The sequence below is a fragment of the Clavelina lepadiformis genome, chromosome 2 (assembly GCF_947623445.1).
Source record: "Clavelina lepadiformis chromosome 2, kaClaLepa1.1, whole genome shotgun sequence".
Lineage (NCBI taxonomy): Eukaryota > Metazoa > Chordata > Ascidiacea > Aplousobranchia > Clavelinidae > Clavelina > Clavelina lepadiformis.
In genome coordinates, this window is record NC_135241.1 from 6689680 (window position 1) to 6714802 (window position 25123).

Here is a 25123-nt window from a genome sequence, read left to right on the forward strand (position 1 = left end):
AAAAGGACAGAACTATTCAAACAAAACACGTTCATGGCGAAGTGACAGCAAGTTTTTTGCTACCGATTGGAATCAATAGCCCCGAACTCTGCTCGTTTCCTGGAAAGCCATTTTCGTTAGAACTTTGTCATTTCGCAAGGAAGATGCTGTTCGAATGCCATTAAAACCATATTTTTCGAAGATACGCATTTCCTTTAATTAATATTTTGCTGCTATAAATTAACTGCAAACAGCGTGATTGAAAACTGACCTTTGATCTCAGTCCGCCAACTGCAAATACTGTACTTAATGTCACCAGAGAAAAAGTGCATCGTTAAGACTAACGAATTTTATAGTTAATTGCGAGGTGTTTTCAGGAATGTAACACTTAAAACAGCACAACTATGTCGAGTGGCCGAAGTAGCCAGGCATATGTATCGGATCCACATGCGATCCCACAGACAACAGTATCGAACGCAATAGACAGTTGCTAGTTTTACACGTATTGTTACTTTTGTTAAAGCTGTATAAATTGCCAAATGTTTATATTAACGTTATCTTACGCTTGTAAGGCGTCTCGTTTTGTGCGCAATGTATCAATATGAAGTAGAAGAGCCCGACACCAAATCCGTCGGTCGGTCGAATCGGTTTTCAAATACCACAACAATTTCAAGACGCGAGAGAAAGGTTGGTTCCGTTTATAAGCCTTAATCGTGTTGGAATGAACCCGACAAAAGCGTGGAAAGAAGCAAGAGGAACACTGCCTGTTACTGTCAACACAATGCGTTCGAGATCGGCTATACCAAGGAGTTCCATCTGTTTTTTGGTTCTGATAGTGACTGGGTATTCTGGTTATTGCAGACGACATAACGGACTTGATCAGGTTAATTAATTTTTAAAACTACATAGAACGTACAGTTTGGTTAAAACATGGTATTTGCGAAAGTTACTTAGTGCTTGGAAAATTGATGAAGTGAATTGCTTCAATTCTAATGCATTAATAAGTTATTGGTTCTAACAGGCTAAGCCAACAGTAGGTCTACAGCATTTAAATAGATAAAGTTTATAGGTTAACTCTGCTTCGAGCCATGCAGCCATATCGCATGACTGTAAAATAAGCTTATAATTGGCGTTGAGATAACTTAGGCCATAGGGTTTGGGCTTAGCATACTAACGAAACCCGTTTTTTCACGCTCGTTTTAAGAAAGCATTTCACGTAGCTCTGCACTACACAAAGTGGCCTTTGTTGCTTCGATGTAATCGACAATTGCTACGTAGTCGACAATACGTGTATACCATGTTATATCATGCGGCAAACATAGTATTTATTTTAAACCACAAATCGTTGTTGGCCTATCGTCCAACTACTTAAGTAGTTCGACCATAAAATGACGATTCTCTATCTGCAATTATGCACGAAACTTTTGAAAAAATGCCAATTTATATCTGAACTGGTATTTGGAAATTGGTGATCCCAACGCCGCTGCTGTTGCGAGTTTAAGTTAAGTGGTAAACTTCTTATTAACCTATTATCAAACTTCAAAGTCAAAAGCGTTCTAAGGTGCGTGCTTTTATGCTGATTGCACGTTCCAAATATATTAAATGAAACAATTGTTTTGCAATATCGAGCGTGTAACCGATGGATTCGCTAAACCGGTTATTTATTGTTTTCGGTAAACTTAAAAAGTTTAAGTGTCAGGACGCATATTAATGAATAATATTATATATGTAACTAAGATATAATGCATATTTTGAACAATTTTTGTAATTGTCAGCAAGGTGGCAAATATAACTCTTATACCTATATGCGAAAGCATCACTCAAGTATGCTGTCGTTGAATTCAGCAATATTATGGTGGACAAAAAGAAGGGAAAATCCCCGATTTTAATACTTATTTAGAGTTTATTTGAATAATCTCTTTAGCATATTGGTTTTGCGTATCCTTATAGGTATAATAGATTAGGTTAGGATGGAAGTTACGAATGGAGTATACTATATTCCCTATTGTAGCTTTTGATCCGCAAAAGCGCGTTTTTTCTTTAATGTGCAAAAGTTAGAGTAGAATAACATTTTTTTGATAAATGCTGCCAAACACGCAACGTTTTGCCGCTGTCGTTTCGAACGCCGGTATCTCAGCACAAATTAGGCAGATAAATCCCCATATTTACAAAATAACATTAGTGCTTGAGTTAGTATTTCAAGATTTGAAAGTTCAGTCTTTTGAATCGCTTTATGGTTTCCTTTCTCGTCACCTTAAGACGTAATTAGTCAATGTACTTGTAGAAGTCGAGTGTTTGAATACCTGTATTAGAAGTCTATATGTCGCACGAACAATTACTATTGTGACTGTCTGCGGCCTGAATGAAGTGCATTACGCAACAAGTACAACATGAAAAATGTTCGGCTGAAAATGCAACTAAATATTTTTTGATACGATGTAAGCTAGGGACCGTGGCAGTGTCGTTGTTTCAAATGCTTACATTAACTTTAGCAATTGAAAAACTTATGTACATCTACAACAAAATCTTTAGACTTCTTTGTAAATCACCAAGTTCTCAGGTTGCCCACACACGCGAGGAACAACGCAAAAACAACACACGACTTGTAGACACGCTAAATTTGGTGTTGAATTCACCACCCAAGATGTTAAATGTTGTCAGGTTCATTGACACCAAAGAAAATTGATTTGAAATGCACCTGAAGCGGAAATTGATCCTTACACTTTGATCTGTCGCCAACAGCAAAAAATGTAAATGACGAAATGCCTGCAACACGATTGTACTTTTGTGTACTTTTGCACTCAGCTGCACAATCACACGTTAAGGGCTTGAAAAAGCGAAATAAAGCATGATCTTTTGCTCCAAAATGTTCTGCAATGTAAATCATAAAGAGCTCGCATTCGTTATAGAATATTTAGATTTAATCAGATCTAAGCTTTAATTAAAGGCATTGTCGTGAGATTGTGAAACAAAGCAAACTTCATGTATATTTCATTTCACTACAAATTTACCTATACAACATAAAAATATAATTATAATAATTTATAATAATTTTTATACCTAGCCCGTGTTTAATATCGTGTACAACTTTACAACTAAAGGACATAATTATTGAGTCGTGATATATTTTTCTACCGTTTCTCGGAACGTTTGTCAAACTTCAATACCGATCGACTTAGAACTATAAGTAAAAAATGTAAACGTAAATGTGCAAATGAAAGCAACATGACATAACATAACATAAAACAACTTGAATAAGAAAAACATATATTTATTGCTTGTTGTGATATATACACAAAAATTATATGCAACAAATGTTTTACTAAAAGGATTTTTCTCTCAAACAGTTATTGTTCAACAAACTTTCTCATTCATCATAGTTATTTTGTTCTCACCTATTACACATTATGCCAATTGTTTCATTTTTATAACAAAAATCTCCTCAGTCACGGGCAGTTTTTTAAGGTTTTACTTTACCGACCGTTAAGAAATTTTAAGAGGCGGCGACTTTGTAAAGACTTACTGCCAATGTTGTGCTCTAGTCGCAAAAGAATAATTTTAGAGACGCCGTTGGAGGAATTTATGAGACCGTAATTTTAATCCCAAAAACACTTAAAAAAATACTCACGGCTTCTCTCTGTGTGTTGAAACTGCTGACCAACCCGATATATAGAATAATAAACAATGACAGCAGAGGAGGTCCCCAGATTTATTTGTCTGCAGGACATTGAAGCAGAAATTATCTTTAACTCTATGCAGGATACGACCATTGTCAAGTTAAAGCATAACATTGAGAAAATGGAGCGACTCTTGGAGAAACAGGAACGTCGATTTGCGGTCGGATTCGATCATTTGAAAACAAAAGTCGAGTTGATGAACAAGATGGCCACAAAAGCGGAATCGGAAATTTATAAAAACCATTTGGACCAAGGTAATTTGCACAGAACGCTGTACAGTACGACATACCGAATGCGATCATGTCATTATGGTTTGCTGTATTTATGAAAGATTGGGTAGGTTATCACGCTAAGTCTTTTGAGTGTTTTTTTACTGTAACTGTATAACATTTACGTTACGAACGTAAACAAAATTACTACAATGTTGGCTGCCAACCGAAATAAAGCGGTAACCGTTTTCTCCACACACGCTCGGTGATTTTTTGTTTTGCGAATAAGTCGTGTTATTTTGCTTAATCTGTGTCTGATCTCAAACACGTTGAGGTTGAATATCACGTCACTGTCGCAACGTGTTGTCAGCATCACCCCTATACACCACCAAAATGTATGTTAAAGGAGAAAGTTTTGGGCGGTTTTTGTAAGAATAATTTTTATCAGACAGGTTGTCTTTTACGTGTTTGCGTTTTTAAATAGTTCTGCATTTCCCTGATTGGTCTACAAAATAATGTTATCAGGTTTCTGCTATATATGATACTTTGTATCCATCCATACAAAGTAGACATTTCTCAAATTAAAAATCGACCAAAATTCTATATATTCTGTCGTAATTTACCACGAGGTGCAAGTAAAACACGTATGGAAGACAAACTTAAACTGAGGTAAAGTCCAAAAACAAGTTGGTCTTATATGAAAGAATACTGTTTAACAGTTTAACTGAACATTCTGGTAAAATGTTTATGAAAAATAATAATTCCTGGTTAGGTGCTTATCGGCAAAATAAAATCGCAAAAACTCTCAGTTTTTGGCCTTCATTGTGACATAGATGAAGGCTCTTGTTGGTTCAAGATTTGTCAAGTTGCTCGATAACATGCTTATGCTTTCCTTGCGCGGTAGTCAACTGACGTCAGAAGTGTATGTCATATGAGTTTAGCCCATGTCCAGTTAGGCGTCATGTGGAGAAATTAGCAACCTGAAGCATTGCACAGTAATTAAATAAATTTCGATTGTTTTAAACATAATAAATCTGGTAGTCCAATTATTTGCGTCCGTAAAGTTACGGTATCTTTTGAACTGCATAGGCTACCCGTCAAACCGGTGCCGTACTGGTTGTCGTGGTTGGGCTATAGGCTATCACCTATCAAGCTACTGGCAGTTAAAGCAATCTATAGAACTGTAACAGATACATACGTGAGGTATTGCTAAACCTATAAATTTGCAAACGCTGTCTGTGATTACCTATGACATCGCAGGAGCTTTCAGCTACGTCACAAGTAAGGCCGATTTTACAATTTTCTTTTGCTTATAGTTAACTAACCAAGAATTATTAATTATCAAAACTATTTTCCCAGAATATTCAGTAAGTAGTGTTTTTTTCATATAAAATGAACTTGTTTTTGGACTTGCCCTTCACTTTAAGCGTATTTTTACATTTGAAAAAAATCTTCATTCTATGGTAGGTAATAGGTATTATATTAACAAATCAACAAAAATTACATCTTCTAATTCTAAATGTTTGATTTTGAAAACCGAATAGAAATGTTAAATTTCTTTGATTGGCAAAAAGTTATATAAAAAAACAAGAAATAAAACATAAAGAAAAACCTGTTGTTATAAACTCTAATTTAATTACTATGTAAAAAAATGTTCTCACGGCCTGCAGTAACCAGAGTAAAATCTTTTTTAAACCCTGTAAATAGAAAGATAAGCCAGGAACAATGTTCTTGTGTTAGGGTGCGGCTTTGAAATCGTGATTTTGGGAAAGATTGCAGTCTACTGCTGGCTCAAATGGAGATTGATAAGCTAAAGTTACTTTGCCGCTTGCAGGTGTGTTAAAAATTGGTTTTTGACCTTTATTCCTCGCTTATTTTTGCCGAAATATCAGAGCAACGCAGCCGTTCTATAGATAGCACATCACCTTTTTTCTCATAATATTTACAGAAATACTATACCCAAGAAAGCCTTCATGACAGTTAATGAAAAAGGTTTTATTTTTGTGAATTTTTCGTTGTCGCCAGTTGCTGGCTTTGTCTGTTTAAACAATGCCGCTACTTTTTTGCTGAAAGACATTCCTTGAACCAAAACTACTTGTTATGCTTCGGTACCTTTAAAGAGTTAATGTTCATGGGAAACCCCTTAGAAAACACCGTTGGAAAGAGACGGCGACAGTAGGCTTTGTTTACTGAAATTTCTTTTACTTAAGCAAATGTAAACCGAAGAAAAACAAAACAAATTGATTTGTTTTACCTTGTAACATTCTAGACTCGCTGCGTTTTCAGCTATGTTAATTAATTGCTAGATTAAGTGTCGACACTTCTTTCTCATTTTAGGAAGTTGTACCTTGCCTCTAGTACCACTTAACGGTCGCATTGTAAACATTGATGTTGACACCTATGGCGCTGCTACTACGTTATATTTTGTATGTGACGATGGCTACCATTTGCATGGATCAGAAGTTAGAAGATGCTCCGACAATGGAACATGGACTGGAGAAGAAGCGACATGCATAGGTTTCTTGACTCAAATTTGAAAGAAATATTGCTGAATTCTTTTAGTTTTAATCCGTCCGTTTATAGTTCTGTGTTGATGAAATACAGTTACTCCAATAAAAGTACTGTAAAGGACCACTAAACCAATCCATGATTTCAGCTTACATTTTCATTAAAATTTGCCTGTTGGTTATAAATGATGTAATATCTGTCTTTAATATGAAAACGTAGTGACAAATCTATACAGGAATTTATGTCGTCAGATATTATATCTCGCCTTGTCGCCTGTTCCAAGCTGAAGTGCCAAAATGGAGGAGTCTGTAGTAAATTGGATGATACAATCAATGACTTCATCTGCCAGTGCCCGCAAGGATTTTATGGCAAAAGGTGTCAAAAAAGTATGTATGCTACCAACGTTTTGTTTAGAATGGTCATGCCTATATCTTTTTGGTGTTCAATAACATTGAAATGCATTTTTTCAAAATCTGTTGCGACCATTGTAAATTAAATTATTATTGTGCTATGATATAGGAAGAAAAAAGCAGCAGACTTTCAAAGAGGTCGTACGGGCGACTTGTGAAGTGATTGGTGACAGAATAGTGTGCTCCTGCTTGTCAGGGTATCAAATCGGACCTGATCACAACCTTTGCTTCGGTCAGAAGTTTATAAATGAATAAGCTAGGTTCATAGTAAATGTTTTCACTGTTTGCTGTTGGGCAAACTTTAACGTTAATGCTTTTGTCGTCTTAATTTCAGATATTGACGAATGCGCAAATCAGGCATATCCTGCTACTGACGTCATCCCAAATAGCGTAGGTAAGATTAATAAATAATACATGGACTAATGAAAACGTCGTATTCTAACTTGGAAGCATAATGATGTATGCAGTATAGCTCATGTGCATAAGCATGACTGTATTAATCATGCTGAACATACTCAAGTTGAACAATTAAAAGGTATAAACAGTAATGCGAACGCATGCATTTATATATCTTTTTACGGTTTCCAGGTCTCACCAAGCGACACACGAGAAACGGAAGACCGTTATGTGGTCATCAGTGCATCAATACAGCTGGTTCGTATCAATGTATTTGCCCAGCGGGATACCACCTAGATCCAACCAACTTAAGGGAATGCCTCGATATAAACGAATGCGAACAAAGTAATGTCATTAAGAGCAACGATTATCACTCGTATTTAAACTTTTTGCCTTGTTATTGAAAATTGACCCAGTAAACTTATTCTAACTTTACACATTAAGTTTATTTTACCATTGAGCAGATCTTCACAATTGTACTAGAAACGAGAATTGCTTCAACACCGGGGGCGGGTTTCAATGCGTGGAAGTCGGATGTCCACCTAAATACATTCGCTCATCTCAGTTGTAAGTATGCACTACGAAGCAGTATTTTTACCGGACTATTTATCAAAATTTTCCAGAAGTTCAAAAGTTATATTACTTTTATAAGAAATGGTAATTACGGCTATGAATTTTTCAGCGTTTGTCAACGCGATGCAGAAAGCTGTTCACCGAATAACCGCAGCTGTTTCAACGATGCTTTTACATACACGTTCATTTATATAGATTTGCCTTCAAATGTAAAATATCCAGCTGACGTATTTCAACTTGTAGCAGATGAAGGGTAAGCTATTCTAGCTTCTAAAATTAGCATATAGGCTACACTAAACCTATATCTACTAAATTTAAATATACTCTCAACATTGAGGACAAGTGTACACAGGGAAGTAAACAGCGGATGGATCAGCCTTAAAAAAAAAACTGGGACAGAAGTTGATATCATATATATATAGTAGAACTTAGAACAGCTCTATTAAAGTTTTACTTCTTAGCAGACGATTCACTCACGACGTAAACGCAGATGCAGTGTGACAAATTTAGATAGCATCAAGTGGGCGACCTTTTCGATGATGAAAAGGCATCAATGTTAGAGGTAGAGAGGAGCCTTATACGGTATATCTCAAATTATTCGGCAGAAAACATCACTTGAATTTCATTATAAATGCATCAACTGTAACAGAGCAAATACATTTAGGGTCTGACATTAATCGAGGCCGAGGTTATCCAAGTTATTGAGACACAAAAAACTAGTTGAATTGCAGATTTTCATTGAGCCCAAAACGAATTGTTGAACATGATTTACAGAACCAGGTGGAGGAAAAACAGGGAAGAGTAAAGATTTGTTTATGTGTTATTTTTCTACCACATAAGTATTGCAGCAACTACAACAGCTCTGAATCTACCTTATTTGATGCATGTCAAGTTCCAAAACAATGATAACAGCCCAGTCACAGTTTGGACCAAATTGCCAGTTTCGACACATCTTAGAAATGTCTTAAGTACTTGCAAGACAGGTCTGCATTAGCTTGCTTGCCTTGAAAGTGTATTATCGACTTCCTGAGTTAAACTTTGATTCATACTGTCGGCTGATAGTGGAAAGACGTTGAGAAAGACTCGCATGAATAATTTTTCTTGCTCTACCTTGAAAGACTGCTGGTGGTACCAAGAAGCATGTGTATAATTATCTCGCAGTCCTGCTTACCTGATGAATTTGGCCAAAGCCGCCAAAACAGAAACAGGCTGGTCAAACTGCATTTATTGCAACCCTCATAAAAGAATGAAGGTTCTGGATGAGAAGAAATGAGACCCAGTTCATATCTGGTAGTTTTTATTTATCTAGAAGTTTTAATCTATTGTAAATATTTTGCGTTAATCAGCACTTATTTGAATTATCAGGTCTTCCGTGAACGTAAATCGATTTTCTGTACTCCCCGGTACAGTCAGTAACCGTTTTGAAAGCCGCAAAGATGATCCTCTCACCGGAATACTTGTTCTTACGCAACCTCTTCAGGGTCGCGGGCCTGTAACGGTGGATTTTGAATTAAAAGAATTGACCGCCGGGAAGAAACATCGTCTGGTAGAAAAGTTTATATACAGAATAACGTTCTATACATCTTTGTACAACTTTTGAGGGCGTCGTGTCTCAATTCCCGAACACGTATGTTATTAGCATACTCGTCCTGGGATGCAAAATTTTACATCACTGTGACAATCTGTGCAGTACTAACTTTGAAGTTAAAAGCTGATGACATTTGGCCGAAGAGGATAGCAGTTGATTTCTCAAGGTGGATAGTGCTTCTCTTGCTTTGATTCGATCTCAATAGGAGATGATGACTACTGGAAGCTAATAGCCAATTTCTTGACCACATTAAAATGAATAGTATCTTTTTGTTCAGTATTGTTTTAAGACTATAGTAAGTTAGTATTAGCAGCCTAACCTATATCTTGAAACATTCCGCAAGTATTAACAAAAAATAAATTCCTCCTTGTATTTTGTCTTTGTCAGTTTGCTGGACTTTTCACTACTTATATAGTATATCGTTATGGTCGGATTCTTATAATATGAAATGTTATTGGAGAAACATTTCAAGACATTACAGATGGCGAATAAACAGATAAATAAACTTAGAAGATTTGAAGTAAAATGCTGTTCGTTTGTGGTTCACTTGTCGGTATATCCATGAAGTTTGCAATTAATTTGAAGTTATAGGGTTGATGGCTTCGATGTTGAGCAATTTGCGTGTGAGCGAAATTGCTTGTCCGCCGGCCAGAGGTTAGCGGTTCGAATTCGTTTACTGCTAGTGCTACATTCTGGTGATTCTGCTATAGTGCTATACTATCGGTCCACCAAGTACTAGTAAAACCGTACATTTTAGTCACATGCCATGAACTACTACTAAGCGAAGGCAATTGCCTAAATGGTAGGCCTGAAATTAATCTGAAAGCGAAGCTACTCAAAAGGTTTAACCCTTATGTATCTTACTCCATATGCATGCTATGTTTAGCTTCTTATTCTTTTTCGGAGTTACTTTTACTGTCCTTTTAAAACTGCACGATAATGGCGTTTTACGAATTCTTCCGAAAGCGTACGCCCTGGAGTTTTCGGGTTCGTACCCACCCACGTTGTGTTTCAAGACATCGATATCTTGCAAACATCAAGGTCCCACAGAATCATAGCAGGAACTAACCAATCAAAAATATGCGAATCCAAAACTACCAGTGTCATAAGTTACAAAACACCCGTGCGTGGAAAGGAAGTGGGGTAAATGGATACATCATGCAAAAGGTTGAACCGGCGTGAACGTGGTACCGACGAACTGGCATGTCCCACCTACAACGGAAGTGAGCCATAGCAGCCAGTTCTAGAAAACAAGAACGAGAAAGGTGAATAGGATTTGATATAGCGATCGAAACGTGATGGAAGTATACTGGCTGTAACATCCTAAATCTTTAGATCTCAGAAAAATAAAAACCGCATTCATCAGTAATTTGTATCTCATTTCACGTGCACACTAATGTTTTCTGTTCACAACCACCAAAAGCAAGTTACAGGGGTGAAGAAACAAAGAACAGCAACGGCATACATGAACAAAACATTTTATCAAGTTTTTACAACACTAATGGTACAAAGGACAGTTCGAAAACCCAGAAAGATTTAATCAGTAACTTAAGTGTTTTTAGCCTTGCTCAACTTACTTTACTTCAATGGAAAAACGTGAATAACCATATAGGCAATCTTTTATAAATTTTAGTTGAAAACATGAGTTAAACAAGCACGCAAATGAAAATTTCAGCATAATGCACTGAAAAATCTGTTTAAATGCTGTAAAAAAATTGTCCAATACATATAAAAAATCGATGGATAACGTTTTTAAAACTAATTGTTACAGTTTACAGTTATATTTTTTTCAGTTTTTACAAGCGAAGATTTAACAAACTATTAATGAGTTTTTCACGCAGTCGTCTTTATCATGTTTGCCAGTGGTTCCCATTCACCCATTACTGTGTCTTTGCCTTTGAACCGGGTATCTTAGAACGAATGAGAGCAGTGATCTCATCTATTTTGCTTTTCGCCTTGCCATAGTATTCATCAATGGGCTCTTGATACTTCTCGTAAAACGGAGGCAAGGTAAAGGCAAGGACGACATCTACAAAATGGAGATTTTATTCAAAATGTGCAAGTAACATTATTACTCAAAAAAAAATATGCAGGTCAGAGGCTACTTTTCTCAAACCCTGACGTCGAAATAACTCTGAAATTAACTGCCTAAAGCTCCGTAAATGGAATATCATGACAAGCGTAAACAAAACAAAACAGAACATAAACAACAAAAGATCTACCAATGATCAGAAGAGTGAGGCCATTGAAACAGCATCCGATGTAAGTGAGAAGCCACATGGTGACGCCAAACTACAAAAAACGTACATTCTGTTAAATCGCTATATCACCTAATTATTTCATATGAATACAGCCAAAGCTCAGCAACTTAACCTCGCCTAATTCAACATTTCACATAATTTAAATCGACTTCAAAACAAAATGCGATAACTGTGTATCCGTTATCTACCAGCCACGTTTCTATGGTCATGTCTGCCTATTTTACCAACTTCCGGTTCCTAAATGTAATTCGATCGATCCCTTTGAAACTAAAAAGCTTCCTGATGACCACTATATTTACAAGACTAATGTAAGATAAGTATCCATTGAGTGAACACCTTCAGTGAAGACACAACGCTCTTGACCAAAACAAGATCTCTTGTTGCAAGCATGATGGAGTTGAAACGATCAAGTATGGCGTCAGCATATTTGTGGACTTGCTCCTTCGACAAAGCAATATCCGCATCCAGTAACTGTCTGTAAATTAAATTACTATTAGTGAAGATGATTGACATTGGGAAAACCCTGCTAGTATCTTCAAACTTTAGAAAACTAGCGAAAGTGCAGCATCTTGAAATTTATTGTAGTTTTATTTATTACAAAAAATGCTTAATCAAATGTAATTTTACATTGAAAACAAGTTGCACAAATATTGCAAGTACTAACTAAATACACATAAACTTTAAGAGGTGAAATTTTTACCATACTTACTGAAAAGGATTTGGCTGTTGGGTCCCATTAAGTGTTTGCAAAACGAATTTATACAAACGGACCGATATAGTAACAGTGAGCAAGGAAAGTGCCAGATAAGCAATAACTGACACTACGCTGTAACAGCAGAGTGAAAGTAGAATTAACAAAGTTAAACTGAAGACGACCGCTGATGCCTTCACATTTCGCCAGTAGAGAAGATCTACAACTGAAATTAAAAATACAAATGATCGCTTACGCATAGTTTAATACTATTGTGCATAAGAATCAAAAGCTATTCTTTTGGTAGAGTTTGCACACTTACTACGCTCCTTCCATGCTGAGAAAGCTTGTAAGAAAAAACTAAAATATTATTTTTATTGGAAAGATCAGAAATTAATGAGAAAAATTAACAAAATTCAGATACATATTAAAATTTAGTTACTTTAACAAACTTAACATATGTACACTTTCACAATTTACACTAACAAATAACATGCAAAGCAATCACATTATGCTACACAGATTGTTACTGAAGCATGCAAGTGACATTAGGAATTACATTAATTGACAATTTGAAACTAAAATAGATTAAAATCTGTTTATGAATTCCAGTGGATTTGCTAATTACGACAGTTTCTACAATACTGAAAATGCTTTTGTAGGTGCAACTAAACTGAACCCTACCGAGTTGCTGACGATTAGTTTGTGACTTGCAATTAACTATAGGAACACTGCATATCTAAGCCATAGCGTAAGCATTGAGCAATGTAATGAACTAATGATATGCTAAATGCAAGCTTATCTTAGGTTTCATTTTTCTGAAATAAGTTTACTTCAAGAACACTTGAAGAGAACACATGGCTGAATAGATGAAGATGCAATGACGCGAATGCTGACAGTGAACGCCTGCAGTTTAAGCTAAACTCTAATAACAGCTACCTGGGTCTCCTTCCTCTGTGCTAATATCTTCTTTCTCATCTGACAACAAACGAGAAAAATTAAATAAAACATAAAAATTGTATAAACTAAAAAATTTAAAAGATTAGAGTAAATGAAAAATTCTGCCTCTTTTACCAATTGAAATCCACAACAAAGCACTTCTACCCAAATTCACCTATTGGGAGCGCAACAAAACGTTCAGTGAAAATAATGGGAAGTGCAAGTATTCATAATGAACTGCATTTCTCAATAAATGATAGCAGAAAATTTTCCTCTTTGGAACTATGTATATGGAACACATTTTACACTGACATGTGCAAAAATGTTGCAAACATAATGGTTAATCAGGCGATAGTGATGTTGAAAACTTAACTGATAAAATCTCATGCATAAATCTACTATAGCACCAACTACCTCCACCAGGTGACAATTTAAAGTGCGATGCAAAGTCGATCGGTTTCGGCTGAGGAGGTTGCTCTTCTGTTGAAGGTTTTGCCTTAACAGGTTCCTCTTTTGGGGGTTCAAAGGAGACCTCTTTCACTTTTGGAGTCTCGATTAATGGCTCACTTTCCGTAACATCTGGTTCACTTTGGACAGTGTTAACTTCTTCAACCTCAGATTTGGGCTCTAAATCTTCCACAGCATTTGGTTTAGGATCAGCAGCAATGGGTGAACTACCAACCAGGTCTATATCGGCTGTATCATCTGGCTGCACACTCATAGAAGATTCTTCTGTGCAATTCGATTAGGATTCAAAAAGTGAATTTTAAATAGACATTTAAATGGTTATTTTTAAAAACCGAACACACATCCCAACATTAGTGTTAAAATGCAGTGTAGTTAAGCGTCTTGTGGTGAAAATTTAAAGCAAGTGTTTGTATTCATTGACATCATCAAACAGGTGAAAGTTTTAATGCTTTAACAAGCGCAATCATTTCACTAGAGTGCCCAAAAACAATTTGACAATTTTAAAAATTGCCGTCTTGTCTAATAAGCCTAGTAACGGGATAAGCGACATGTATGGAGGATGAAGTGGTGAAAAAAACGTACATGAAACCGCAAGTATTAGGACAGGAAACTGGGCATGAATTACTTTTGACCAATCCCAACTACAAGTTCAAGTCCTACAACCCGATTAACCAAAACATCCAAATCCAAAAACACATGCATGCATTAACGTATCCAAAGAGATGAAACCTTCGTATTCTTGTTTCACTTCATTTTCGGCACTGTGCTCTGTGTTTTCTGCCATCGCTTTTCAAAATTTCTTTAATTATATGTTCATACGTGGTTCAGTGTGTAAATACATTAAACATTAGGTAACCTCTGCATAAAACAAATAAGCAAAATTATATACTTCGCACACGTGGTTAGATGAAGGTTAACAACAAAAACAGCGGAAGCGCGATACTTTCCGATGCCTGGAATTGGAAGTCAGGACCGGAATACCAAGTATTCTCTGAAGAAATAACAGTAATGTCAATCACTAAAAACGATCAATCAAGAGACCGAACCTCAACCTTTGCCTTCCACAATATTCTACCACGGTACTAATTGTAAGGTTAACACCATTCCTTGTAAACAGAATGCGCATTGGATAAAACGTCACCGATGAACACTTGTTTCTATTTCAGTACAGCGTAGTGTGGTCAACTATCTTTCAGCTAGGTCGAAATCATTTGATGGCAACTGCCTTTAACTCGTGTGACTGCGCATCTGCGTGCACGTGGCGCAAAAGTCATCAGCGCCGCGACGCACTTTGCTGAAATGCAAAAGCGTGAAATCTAAATTTTGTGTGGTCTCATCTTAGGCGAAAATAAAACTGTCACAATTAAGCCGCAATTTGCACCTGGTTACTTGGTCGTAGTCAATCCCAACCTGCTTAAACATCACAAACACTTTGATATGATAGTATTTCTTATTCTTAAAACTCGTAACTGAACGTTAGCTATCCAGTCTATTTCTGCGTATTCTATTGCTGTATTGTAGTGTATATCTGGATTGACTACAAAATGAACAGGGCCTGTGCAGCACATAAACGGAACTGGTCGGCTCAAGACACTCAACGTCCCACAGGTCTACTTGAAAGCGATAAACCGACGTCATACGCTTGTTGACGGTATAGTATGCATATGATAAATTCGCTTTGTTCTGTCAGCAGGCCGACCGGCATCCGGCTTAAATACGAAACAATGACTAGCTTCATACAAGCAGTAGCCTACAAAATATTAACATGCGCAGAGCAGTCCATCACAAACAACGTGAAATAAAGTACCCTTAAAAGTTTAACGAAACGTTATGTTTATATAACATGGTACACCACACGTGCAATTACTTGGAACTTTTATTTATCGCTAGTCTACTCATTCTTATTTGCCACAACAACTTGCGCAAATCAAACGATATTTCACCAAAACCAGAATTTAAACATCCTTGCGACAGAGCATACATAGGTTTCAATCATTGTAAGTGTTGTAATTGACTCGTGGCTGCGGCTACGAAATATTTCCTAGGCTTTGGGGATTGCGCAACACTACACCAACACCCTCAACGAAAGTAGTAACCTGATCTGCTTTGGCTACAGACGATATCTGTTAATACTCTACTTGTTATTCTAATATTCACTGTATATCACTGGAGGCATGTATGTGTTTACAGTTTAAGACTTGCACCTTTCTAAACTTTAACGCGATGCACAAGTACGTAATTATTGCTTCGAGCATGTCGGTTCTGAAGTAAAACGTGGGTTATTATTACAACAATATGTTAAACACGTAGAACGTTAACAACTGAGTTTAAGTAGTTTGAAAATCTAATTTGCCAAGTTCTGAAGTAGGACAACAACTTCGCGCGGTCAAATGATATTGAGTATTACGCTTCATCGATAAAAGTTACAAGATTTGTTTTTCGAGACTTGTTTAATTAACGAAGAACAATTAACGTCAAAATAGTTAGTAAAATCATGTCCTCAGAAAACAAGCAAGTTTGCTCTTATGCAAAAGACTCCAACAACTGATAGGTTTCAACAGAAATTTCACATTATAGTAGTTACAAATCTAGCCGTATCCTTGATTTTCTGGTACTTGAAAATCGATGTAGGACCAACCGAAACGGCTGAATAATAACATGTTTTCAACTGTTACGACTCTTGTATTCGTTCTACGTATGGAAATAAATTCATTTCGGCCATTTTTGATATTTAACTTCAGCGCTCTAGCGCAATAATAACAGAGTGATTTTAATTTGTTGTGGTGATGCTCAAATGGCTAGCTTGCTGCTGTGCATTAAACTAACGTTAAATCTACATTCACAGTCAGTTACCTAGTGCGGAGGTTAAAACGACAGAACGAAGTACAAACAACAACAAAACAAGTAAAATTGGTTGTTATTAAGAATTAAACACGTGACGAGCGCTTAATCATTCCTTCCACGCACGAACACAGACATGACATCACCGCTTCGATCAAAGTCCAAATCAGGACAAAAAAGGCAAAACGTGTCAGCATGAAGTTATTTACGAAAAACGCCCAACATTGGGAAGCGATAATCCGGGACCAAACAAATTTGTGTTGTTTTGAGAGTGCCTTCATTGATCAGTTTCGAAAATTGGCCTAGTAGTTATCAAATACTGTTCACACTTTACACTAAACAGCTTTGGTAAAATAACATGAAAACTACTTTCTGCAAGCTGATTACACCATGACTTTCACTATTTTCATGTAAGCAACAGAATAGCGTACGGTACAGAATTTCAATTGTAAACCTGAAATGTTTTGTTCTATCATTTAATTTACCCTGAATCTCAACATTTTAAGTAAAACCCTTTATTTCTATTAAAGAAATACTTTTAACATGGCGCCCAGTAGTTGCCCGTTAGTATAAATATGCGGAAACATCTCCCACAAAACAACGTCGGCCAAGTTCTAATACGCTTTTCCTTCACCGGTTCCAATAACGAAAAGATGCCATTATAATGTTCGCTCCTATTCTAGCCGTCGAGTTTTTGATAATAATATAATAATTTTGTACTATATATTGCGAACCACAAAACCGGCGGAGCAAGTAAAAGCTTAATGTAAAGTTTAAAACGAAGACATACAATTAAGCTGGCTTAAGTAAAAGCATTTTACAACTTGCGCTTGTCTGACTGTCCTATTCTCGAGAGAGAGAGTCAGCTGAGAGCAACTGTACACGTTAATGCTAGACTAGAGGCTGGAAATTAAAGATGTAAAATAGAAAAAATGAATCATAATTAGCATGGGTCTGACGGCATTAGATACATACCTGTTGTCCGATTTTAAACATGGTCTATAAAACGTAACAAGATTATCTCCATCATTTCAATTATATACAGACATTAAGCGTACTTATCTTAATGCGACGTCTTCCCCTGTAAAACAGTAGTTGCAACTGTTTTTGATGCGTCATATACTGTTGACAAAATCATTTTTCGAAAGCAATTTCCGGTCACGTGATATTACGCATCAATACGAAATGCTGCACCATAAGCATTGGGCAATGCAACAAGTTCAGCAATAACACACATCACGATAACAACGCATATGTGACAACAGTTATCGCGCCCAATACAACCCAATATTTTATGGCATACAGTGTACAGTATTAGGAAAACTTAAACTATAAGTGTTTAAAGATGTACGAATTTCTAACCACATGCTTGCAAAATAAATACATCTACTATTGCACAGCTATTAACTAAATGGAGCCGTATTGCAAGTGGCCAAGTGTAATTTTATATTTATATACATACAGTATTTATATAACCCTCTATATTTAACCCGCTATTCTTAAAGCTAACATTGTAAACCTGCTTTTCTGTCTTAAAACAAACTCTTTGACGCAAAATGAAAATGTTTACTGAAAGTCTGTGGTCATGCGAGGACGAAACAACAAAGTGACGTCAACAAAATTGACAGGCACTGTAACCTATCTACGTGTTTTGTCCTGGCTGTTATACACCATAAACTGATGTTTCACGGAAATTAGTGTTCCCCTTATGATGTAAAATTAATACTGTACGACTTTTTGACAACTGCTTAGACACGAACTAACACTGTGGAACAACTGTAGCACAAGCGACTGCCCACGAAGTGGAATTTGCCATTTCCTCATAAAATAACAAGGTAAACTTTTGCGTCATTGATGAGAATCTTCCCGTATTAATTCCGAACTGCTTAAAACACACTAAATACAGACAACGTACAGAGCCAAATCATCACAGCCAGCAGAGAAACTTAGGCTATGTTTGTTTGCACGATGTAAAAAAAGCCCAACGTACCTAAGAATACGTGAGATGTACGCTGCCTATTTTTACGCGTAACTTTTATGCGCCAATGCTGCTTAACTTTCTCCCGACTATTACTTTGTCATATTTCAGGTAACTTTCATCAAGTTCTTTTACCATAGGCAAAAGTAACACAATAGCCAATGTGCTCACAAGTCATATTGTCAATTCAACCCCTCTTTACTTGTGACGAAAGGCTACAATTAGGATGATGTTAGGGAACTTTCGAAAGTTAGCTGAAATCGTGTATTGCAACTTTCAGCTGCAGGAGCAAATTGAGCAAGATTGGCGAAAGAAAGTCACGTGGTAGCAATAGTGCGCTTCTCACACATTTTTAAGGAAGTTGCAAATTTTCTTACACTGTAAACATAACTTAAATTTGCTGACCACTGTGTACTAAAAGTAAACTGTTTAAGAAGAAAGTAACACTTACGAGCCAAGTAATATTTAATTGCAATGAGATAGAAAAAGCAGAGTAAAAAACAAAACAAGCTGAACACAAGTGAACCACTAAACAACCAGCAAAGGCCGCAATTAAAATAAAGCTGTAGTAGATCGTCAACAACTGAAACAAATTGCTAACAATTACTTTCGCTGAAAGAACCAGACGATTAAACATACAAAAATGCAGCGCTTTAATTCATTGTATGACGGATAGTCAACTGCCACTACGAAGAAGACCATGAACGTTTGGAATATTATTATTACGGAAAACCTGCTGGAACTGGAGTGAGTGTTGGCAGTGTCTTTATCAAATGCACGAACTTCATTGTCATGCCACATGCAAGTGCAACAACATGATTCAGCAAGAGAAACCACAACATACACATCAACCGTAAAATCAACAAACCAACTACTGGCATTAGCACCTGAGCCTGATTTTTCAGCTTCCGATGGTTCCCCGGACGCAGATGGTTGCAAGACGGTTGCGTGATCCATTAACGAAGTAGAATCGGGAAAAGAACTCCTAGATTCTGGAGAAAAATTAGGCAATTTTTCTTCCTCTTGAAAGAGATCGATTCTATTTGCCGAAGTATCCCTCTGCACTTCTTCGAAACCACCTGGAGAAGTAGCTTCGTCCGGAACAATTTCGTTTACAGAAAACGGAGCTAAGAAATTGCGCGTAAAGGATTATTTTAGATCGTGGCACAAGAGTTACCTGTTGTGCTATACCAGGCAAGACAACCAAAACAACAGAAGAGTAAACTTAAAAGTTACAAATAACCAACAAGTTAAACATCGTTTTCAGAAGAACAACATCTTGGTCACGACATATAGAAGTTACAGACTTAAAACACCAAAGTTGACGTTTGTACAACAGGCGTGGATTACGCAACAGCGAGCGAGTTTTATCATACCCGTTTCGGTTGGCAGTTGATCGTAATAATCTCGGAGACACTTCTCTGATGCAAACTCGTCGTCTGCAATTAGTATTAATCCAATTAGAGTTGAAATCGGCTTTTCGTTCATCGTTCTTAAAGCATTAGACTTACCAAAATGCGTAGGCGACGCCATTGTGCTTTAAGGAAGTGCTAAGTTGATACTTTAAAAGGTACAAGAAATTGAACTCTGCTTTACCTTGCGGAAACTTTCTTAAGCTTACCAAGATTCTTATTGATACCCTGTAACATCAACCTACATCTCAAGCTGACTATAAATCACGTCGCATTAAATGACCTTCGTCTGTTTTACGACGTGCACGGATTCTATACACAAGAGGCCAACGGAATCAATGGTACAATTAACTTGCAACAGAAACCACGCCTTGACATGCGTCCGACTTTTTTGGGAACAAACGCAATAGATCGTTCGCGCAATTCATGAATATTTCAAAAGAATGGTTCTGAGAGTGCAAGTGGCTGTAGCTTGCAAACAGAGCGGTCAGAAAAGACGTGCAATTTGGTCCTCAACAAAGATAAGCAGATCGATTAGATATTACGTCATCATTGCAAGGAGAGGCCGTCTGCCTTGAAGAAAAATTGCAGCCTCGCCAAGTAATTGTTTGAAGTGTTTTTAATCTAATTGTCACGCCCTAATTCATACGGATATGGCCGCAACTGTCCTGGGAAAGAAAGAGGTAGGAATAAAATCATCGGTGTAAACGACACATTCATGTAAAAACGATGTATGGGCGTGTGTTGACATGACGTCATGTGTAATTAATTAAGCAATGAAGGTTGTGTTACTTGGCATTATGAAAACATGCAACAAACCGATGATATAACGTGACAACCATGATTTTCTACCGATGGGAATACAAGATAACGAGTAGCAACCAACCAATTAGATACCATTAAATCGGCCAAGATAGATTTCAGTTATTCTGCTTAAACTTGCCCAGTATACATTAAACAACTTTAGCAACCACCTCTTTTCAAAATATTATTGAATGTAACATACTTAAATACCTGCATGCATATTGTGTATCATAAATAGGCTAGTATTTGATCAACCCAATAGACTTCATGACCAAGATGAACCAAAAAGCAGAAAGCAAAAACAAACAAATGTATTAAAAACAGAGGTGTTTCATGCATGGTGGATAGCTTGGAGTACTATCTTTTGACACACAAATGTACCATTTCATGATAAAAATATCAACATGGATTGTCCTCACTGTGCTATCTTTGTACTGTTTACATCTTGCAGACAAGATAACTAGGCAAACTTCCCTCAAAACTTAATCTAATCTTTTGATACCTGTATATGCTTACAGTAGCTAGACCCTCAATGGATCATGTCTATTGTGTTTCTGCAAACTTTGCTTAACTGACAAGCTTGCAATTGAAGTAAGTCAAATTTTATCAAATAAAAAAGAAAGTTTTAAGGCAAAAAGATTTGGCATTAGCTTTACTTTAGGAATTTATAAAAGCATTGTCTGGGCTGGAAAGGTTGTTGGTAAAATAGTTTAGAGTTGGCTATTTCATTATCTTCAAGCGTGAATCACGACCAAGTCTGCAAAGAATTTTAAAAGATCATTTTTTATAATATGATACATATTGTTCCATTCGCTGGGTCATTTGCCTTAATAAATTTTCCCCAAGTGTAACATACAGAATATCTCAGGAATTACTTTAATTGTTCCAAAAGAAGAAGAATGGAACACGAATTTCAGTTAGATTGGGTTTGCTGTTTTACCATTAGCTTTATCTCAATATACAGCAACAACTTTTCCAGCCAAGCAAGGTTAATCGTATCGGCAGTTAAAAATGAGGCCCTGAGCATTAGTATACATAAACCATAGTATTCAAAATGGCACTAAATATCAATGAGTTGCATAAAAAGAAAAACAGTTTGCGAAAAGCGTGATTAATGACTAAGAAAATAAAAGAGCAAATCATGAATGGTGACTTACCTTGTGGATCAAGATGTTCAAGCATAGCTAATTCTTAAATCAAAAACAAAAAAGAAATAATACGTACACGGCATTTGGTATTTGCATTAAAACATAATCTAATCACACAAGCAAAAGTAAATTAGCTCATGATTAAAAATTCAGGCACTTAAATACTTTCTGGAGACAACCAATATCACAGTGTTTCCCAACCAGGGTGCAGCAAAGTTTAAGACAAAACAAGGGACTTGTAACGTAACCTTTTAATAAAAATAGAATTTTGTTTTTTAAGAATCTGTTTTTAAAATTTCAATTTGTTTTAAAAGCCTCAAAGTATGCCTTTTCACATTATCAGTAACCAGCTTGTTCATCAACAATGCATCAACAAAAACTGGCAAGCCAATTAGGGTGGTGAAAAATTTTGAGTGTGAACCAAACAACCGGGGTTGGGAATCACTGAATTAATTCATATTCTAGATTGAATGCATGTATTAAACATAAGTCAACAACTATAAAGAAAATAATGAATAATCTGTTTAAAATTTATAACTTATTAGTTATTAGTTATTACTTATCACTTAAAATATATTACTTCTTATATATTTGCTGATTGTGATTTGTTAACCTCAATCCAACAAGTGCATTCTAAATAATGTATAGACTATGGAACATTAACCATAATGTAAAATGTTCAAAGATTGTTCTTCAGCACCCAACAATTACCAGATAGAAAAAAGTTTATATATAAAAGTAAGATTTGTATTTAACCCTCAAATGCATTTCAACAAAATGATACAGCATGTGTACGTCGGTGAGGTAAAGCTGGGTTATCTTACTACCATGTAAGGACTACGGTAAAAATTGCTCATATGCTGTAATCTCAGATCAGATGTATAATGTATCTTTTCGTTTACAAAAATAATTTTAATGGACTCATACTGTTTCATTCCATGGTAAAAATCCTGTCAGTTGGAATATGTGATAGAATGACTTCTTAGCAAGAATAGGAATAATTAGTACCAGCAGCATAAGTTCCTATGTTGGTAATAAAATCAATATTGGGATAAATATTTTAGAATAAGGCTACCGCCAGTTGAATCTAGGTTAAAATGGGATCTAGGTTAGTCAGGGTTAAACAAAGCTACATACGAAACTGGTATTTGTTTGTGGTTACTACTTGTTAGTTAGTGTTGCTTATGAATGGATGTTAATTAAGATTAAAACAAAAAATGCGCTATAAGACTAGTTGCACGTATCATAATAAGTCAACGACGCCATCAAACATGCATTAATTTACATTATTTAGGCAATATTTTGTATAGAGTATTGATACAAAAACAAATGTGTATTAATATACATAGTATATTTTTGTAGCATTCCAGCTTTTCTTGGTTATGCAGTTTTAACAATTCATGTTAATCAGCGCAACCTTAAAAAATCATAAAAATTGACATTAAATATATGCTTGAGAAAAAAGTACCTTATGCTCAATTAAGCTCAGATAAATGTAGGACAATCATAACCTACACCCACCTAACAGACTATTATTATCAATACTATACCAGTACTAGAAATTCTACTCTAAAAACACAGTGAACAATACATACCAATATTAGTTTTTCCTTTGGCTTCGGATGGAAGTGTTTCAACTGTGGGCTTGTCAACCTTTGGTGGTTTCTCTTCAACTGGGGTGGGTAGCGTTTCAACCTCATCAATCACATCATCCACTATGAAATTGAACCAAGAAATTGATTACGAAGGAAACTTAGCTTAATATATACGTTCATAATGTATGCACAACAATGCAACATATCAGAACTGAACGTTTGAGGAATAAAAAAGGATATTAATTAACACACATTTTTGTTCCAAACAGTATTTAAATATTGAACAAACTGAAAAGGAAAGTTACCACTGAATGCCACTGATTAATTGACATCACAAGTAAGCAGTGATAATTATAAAATTTTAAATAAACCTATTAGTGGTTGTTAGATAACAAAGAAGTGTTTCTACCTATCATTATTCTTTGTATAAGATATATACCAACAAGAGTATCAGTGTGTAGAAACGATCTTGAGATTTTTGTTCATAAGAATGTTGGCTTATCAAGGAGTGCTTAGAGTTTTATTTCTGAAACCCAGCCTTTCATAGTGATCAGCAATTATGAGTTTAAATGTGTTGGAAAGTAGTAAAATTATCTGATATATTATATTTATATCTGAAGATATAATTATTATATATCAGATAGTATATTATTGTATATTTATCTGAAGAATGGGCTCTTCATGATAGTTTTAATTTAATTTAAACTAACCTATTGAATAAGCTACTACTGGTTTCATATGATAACAATGTGGCTGATTACAATTGATGCAGCTGCAACGCTGCAGGCCAATGTTAATCGAGAAGAAAAACATATGGCAGCATAATGAATATTTCAATGCGTTCATCTGAAAGTGACATCCTGTATTGTAGCACAAGCCCTGCAGGTCGTCACGATTCAGAGATCATGTTTTTTACGCAAGCTGCATCCAGTGTAAAGACACATTACAGTTCTAATACAATAAATGTATATATCAGAAATATGTGTACTTGTAGTTGTTGTTAATTGTTACAATATAACATTTAACAATCATTATGAAATGAGTGGGTGTATGAGTGTATCTTTATTGCTAACACTAAAAAGCATAATCCGCAAATACGAGTATAATACCATTCCCTCTTCTCTATTCGTTGCAATTCTTATATCTTACAGTAATTCACTTAACTTCTACACTTTATAATAAACAAAAATAAAGTGATAGTGCTTCACAAAATACCTTTTACAAACCCTTCGCTTCCTTCACTACCAGTGCTTCCAGCTTTATCACTTTGGTTGTCCTCGGCAGTTGCTTCTCCATCTGCTTCATATTTCATGGTAAGGCTTGTCTCATAATCACCCATTTTTGATAGTTACTTTTTTATATAAAATCTATTGATCAAACTTAAAAAGTTTGTTCTAAAACTAAAATAAAGTCTATTTATTTCATGAGTAAAAATTTTTTTAATTGAGCAATGGCTCAAGAAATCACTGCTTGATATTAATTTCAATGCTGCCATAAGTTCATACATTCTGATAAAAAGATGCAATAAATGTATTTATGTCCAGCTATCTTGGAATGTCCTGCAATGAGAATAATATGCCAATTTGGTGACCTTACTAACTGCGTTGAAGATACATAAAACTACAGTATGACAGTGAACTGCAGGA

The 25123-nt window shown here is 35.8% G+C and overlaps 2 protein-coding genes across 8 annotated transcripts; one reads left to right on the plus strand and one right to left on the minus strand.

Moving 5' to 3' along the window:
* The first annotated feature begins 117 nt into the window (after positions 1-117).
* Positions 118-9712, plus strand: LOC143445196 (fibulin-7-like). Its single transcript, XM_076944123.1, has 10 exons — positions 118-862; positions 3739-3910; positions 6203-6382; positions 6625-6759; positions 6893-7015; positions 7118-7177; positions 7372-7524; positions 7644-7746; positions 7862-8005; positions 9118-9712. Exons 1-10 carry the CDS (start codon positions 701-703, stop codon positions 9350-9352), a joined length of 1467 nt encoding a protein of 488 aa, XP_076800238.1. The 5' UTR covers positions 118-700; the 3' UTR covers positions 9353-9712.
* A 986-nt stretch (positions 9713-10698) lies between these two features.
* Positions 10699-24895, minus strand: LOC143447488 (reticulon-4-like). 7 transcript variants are annotated; one of them, XM_076947617.1, is made up of 12 exons: positions 24693-24895; positions 23478-23597; positions 21892-21924; positions 19895-19957; positions 19406-19645; positions 13646-13960; positions 13232-13270; positions 12615-12638; positions 12311-12518; positions 11938-12076; positions 11563-11632; positions 10699-11369 (listed from the first exon to the last, which is right to left on the minus strand). In XM_076947617.1, the coding sequence occupies exons 1-12, from the start codon at positions 24814-24816 to the stop codon at positions 11221-11223; spliced, it is 1524 nt and encodes a 507-aa protein (XP_076803732.1). In that variant the 5' UTR covers positions 24817-24895; the 3' UTR covers positions 10699-11220. The 7 variants fall into 7 exon arrangements, with proteins under 7 accessions (XP_076803732.1, XP_076803731.1, XP_076803735.1 ...); XM_076947616.1 differs by having other exon boundaries at positions 13646-13963; XM_076947620.1 differs by lacking the exon at positions 19895-19957 and having other exon boundaries at positions 13646-13963.
* Between the last annotated feature and the right edge of the window lie 228 nt (positions 24896-25123).

Coding starts and splice junctions, on each gene's coding strand:
- LOC143445196 (XM_076944123.1), top strand. CDS start 701: ATGAACCCGACAAAAGCGTGGAAAGAAGCAAGAGGAACACTGCCTGTT. Junction 6,383..6,624: donor AGAAGAAGCGACATGCATAG/GTTTCTTGACTC, acceptor TTATGTCGTCAG/ATATTATATCTCGCCTTGTC. Junction 8,006..9,117: donor CAACTTGTAGCAGATGAAGG/GTAAGCTATTCT, acceptor TTGAATTATCAG/GTCTTCCGTGAACGTAAATC.
- LOC143447488 (XM_076947616.1), bottom strand. CDS start 24,816: ATGGGTGATTATGAGACAAGCCTTACCATGAAATATGAAGCAGATGGA. Junction 19,646..19,894: donor TCAACTGCCAACCGAAACGG/GTATGATAAAAC, acceptor GCAATTTCTTAG/CTCCGTTTTCTGTAAACGAA. Junction 12,519..12,614: donor CTCAGCATGGAAGGAGCGTA/GTAAGTGTGCAA, acceptor TTTTAATTTCAG/TTGTAGATCTTCTCTACTGG.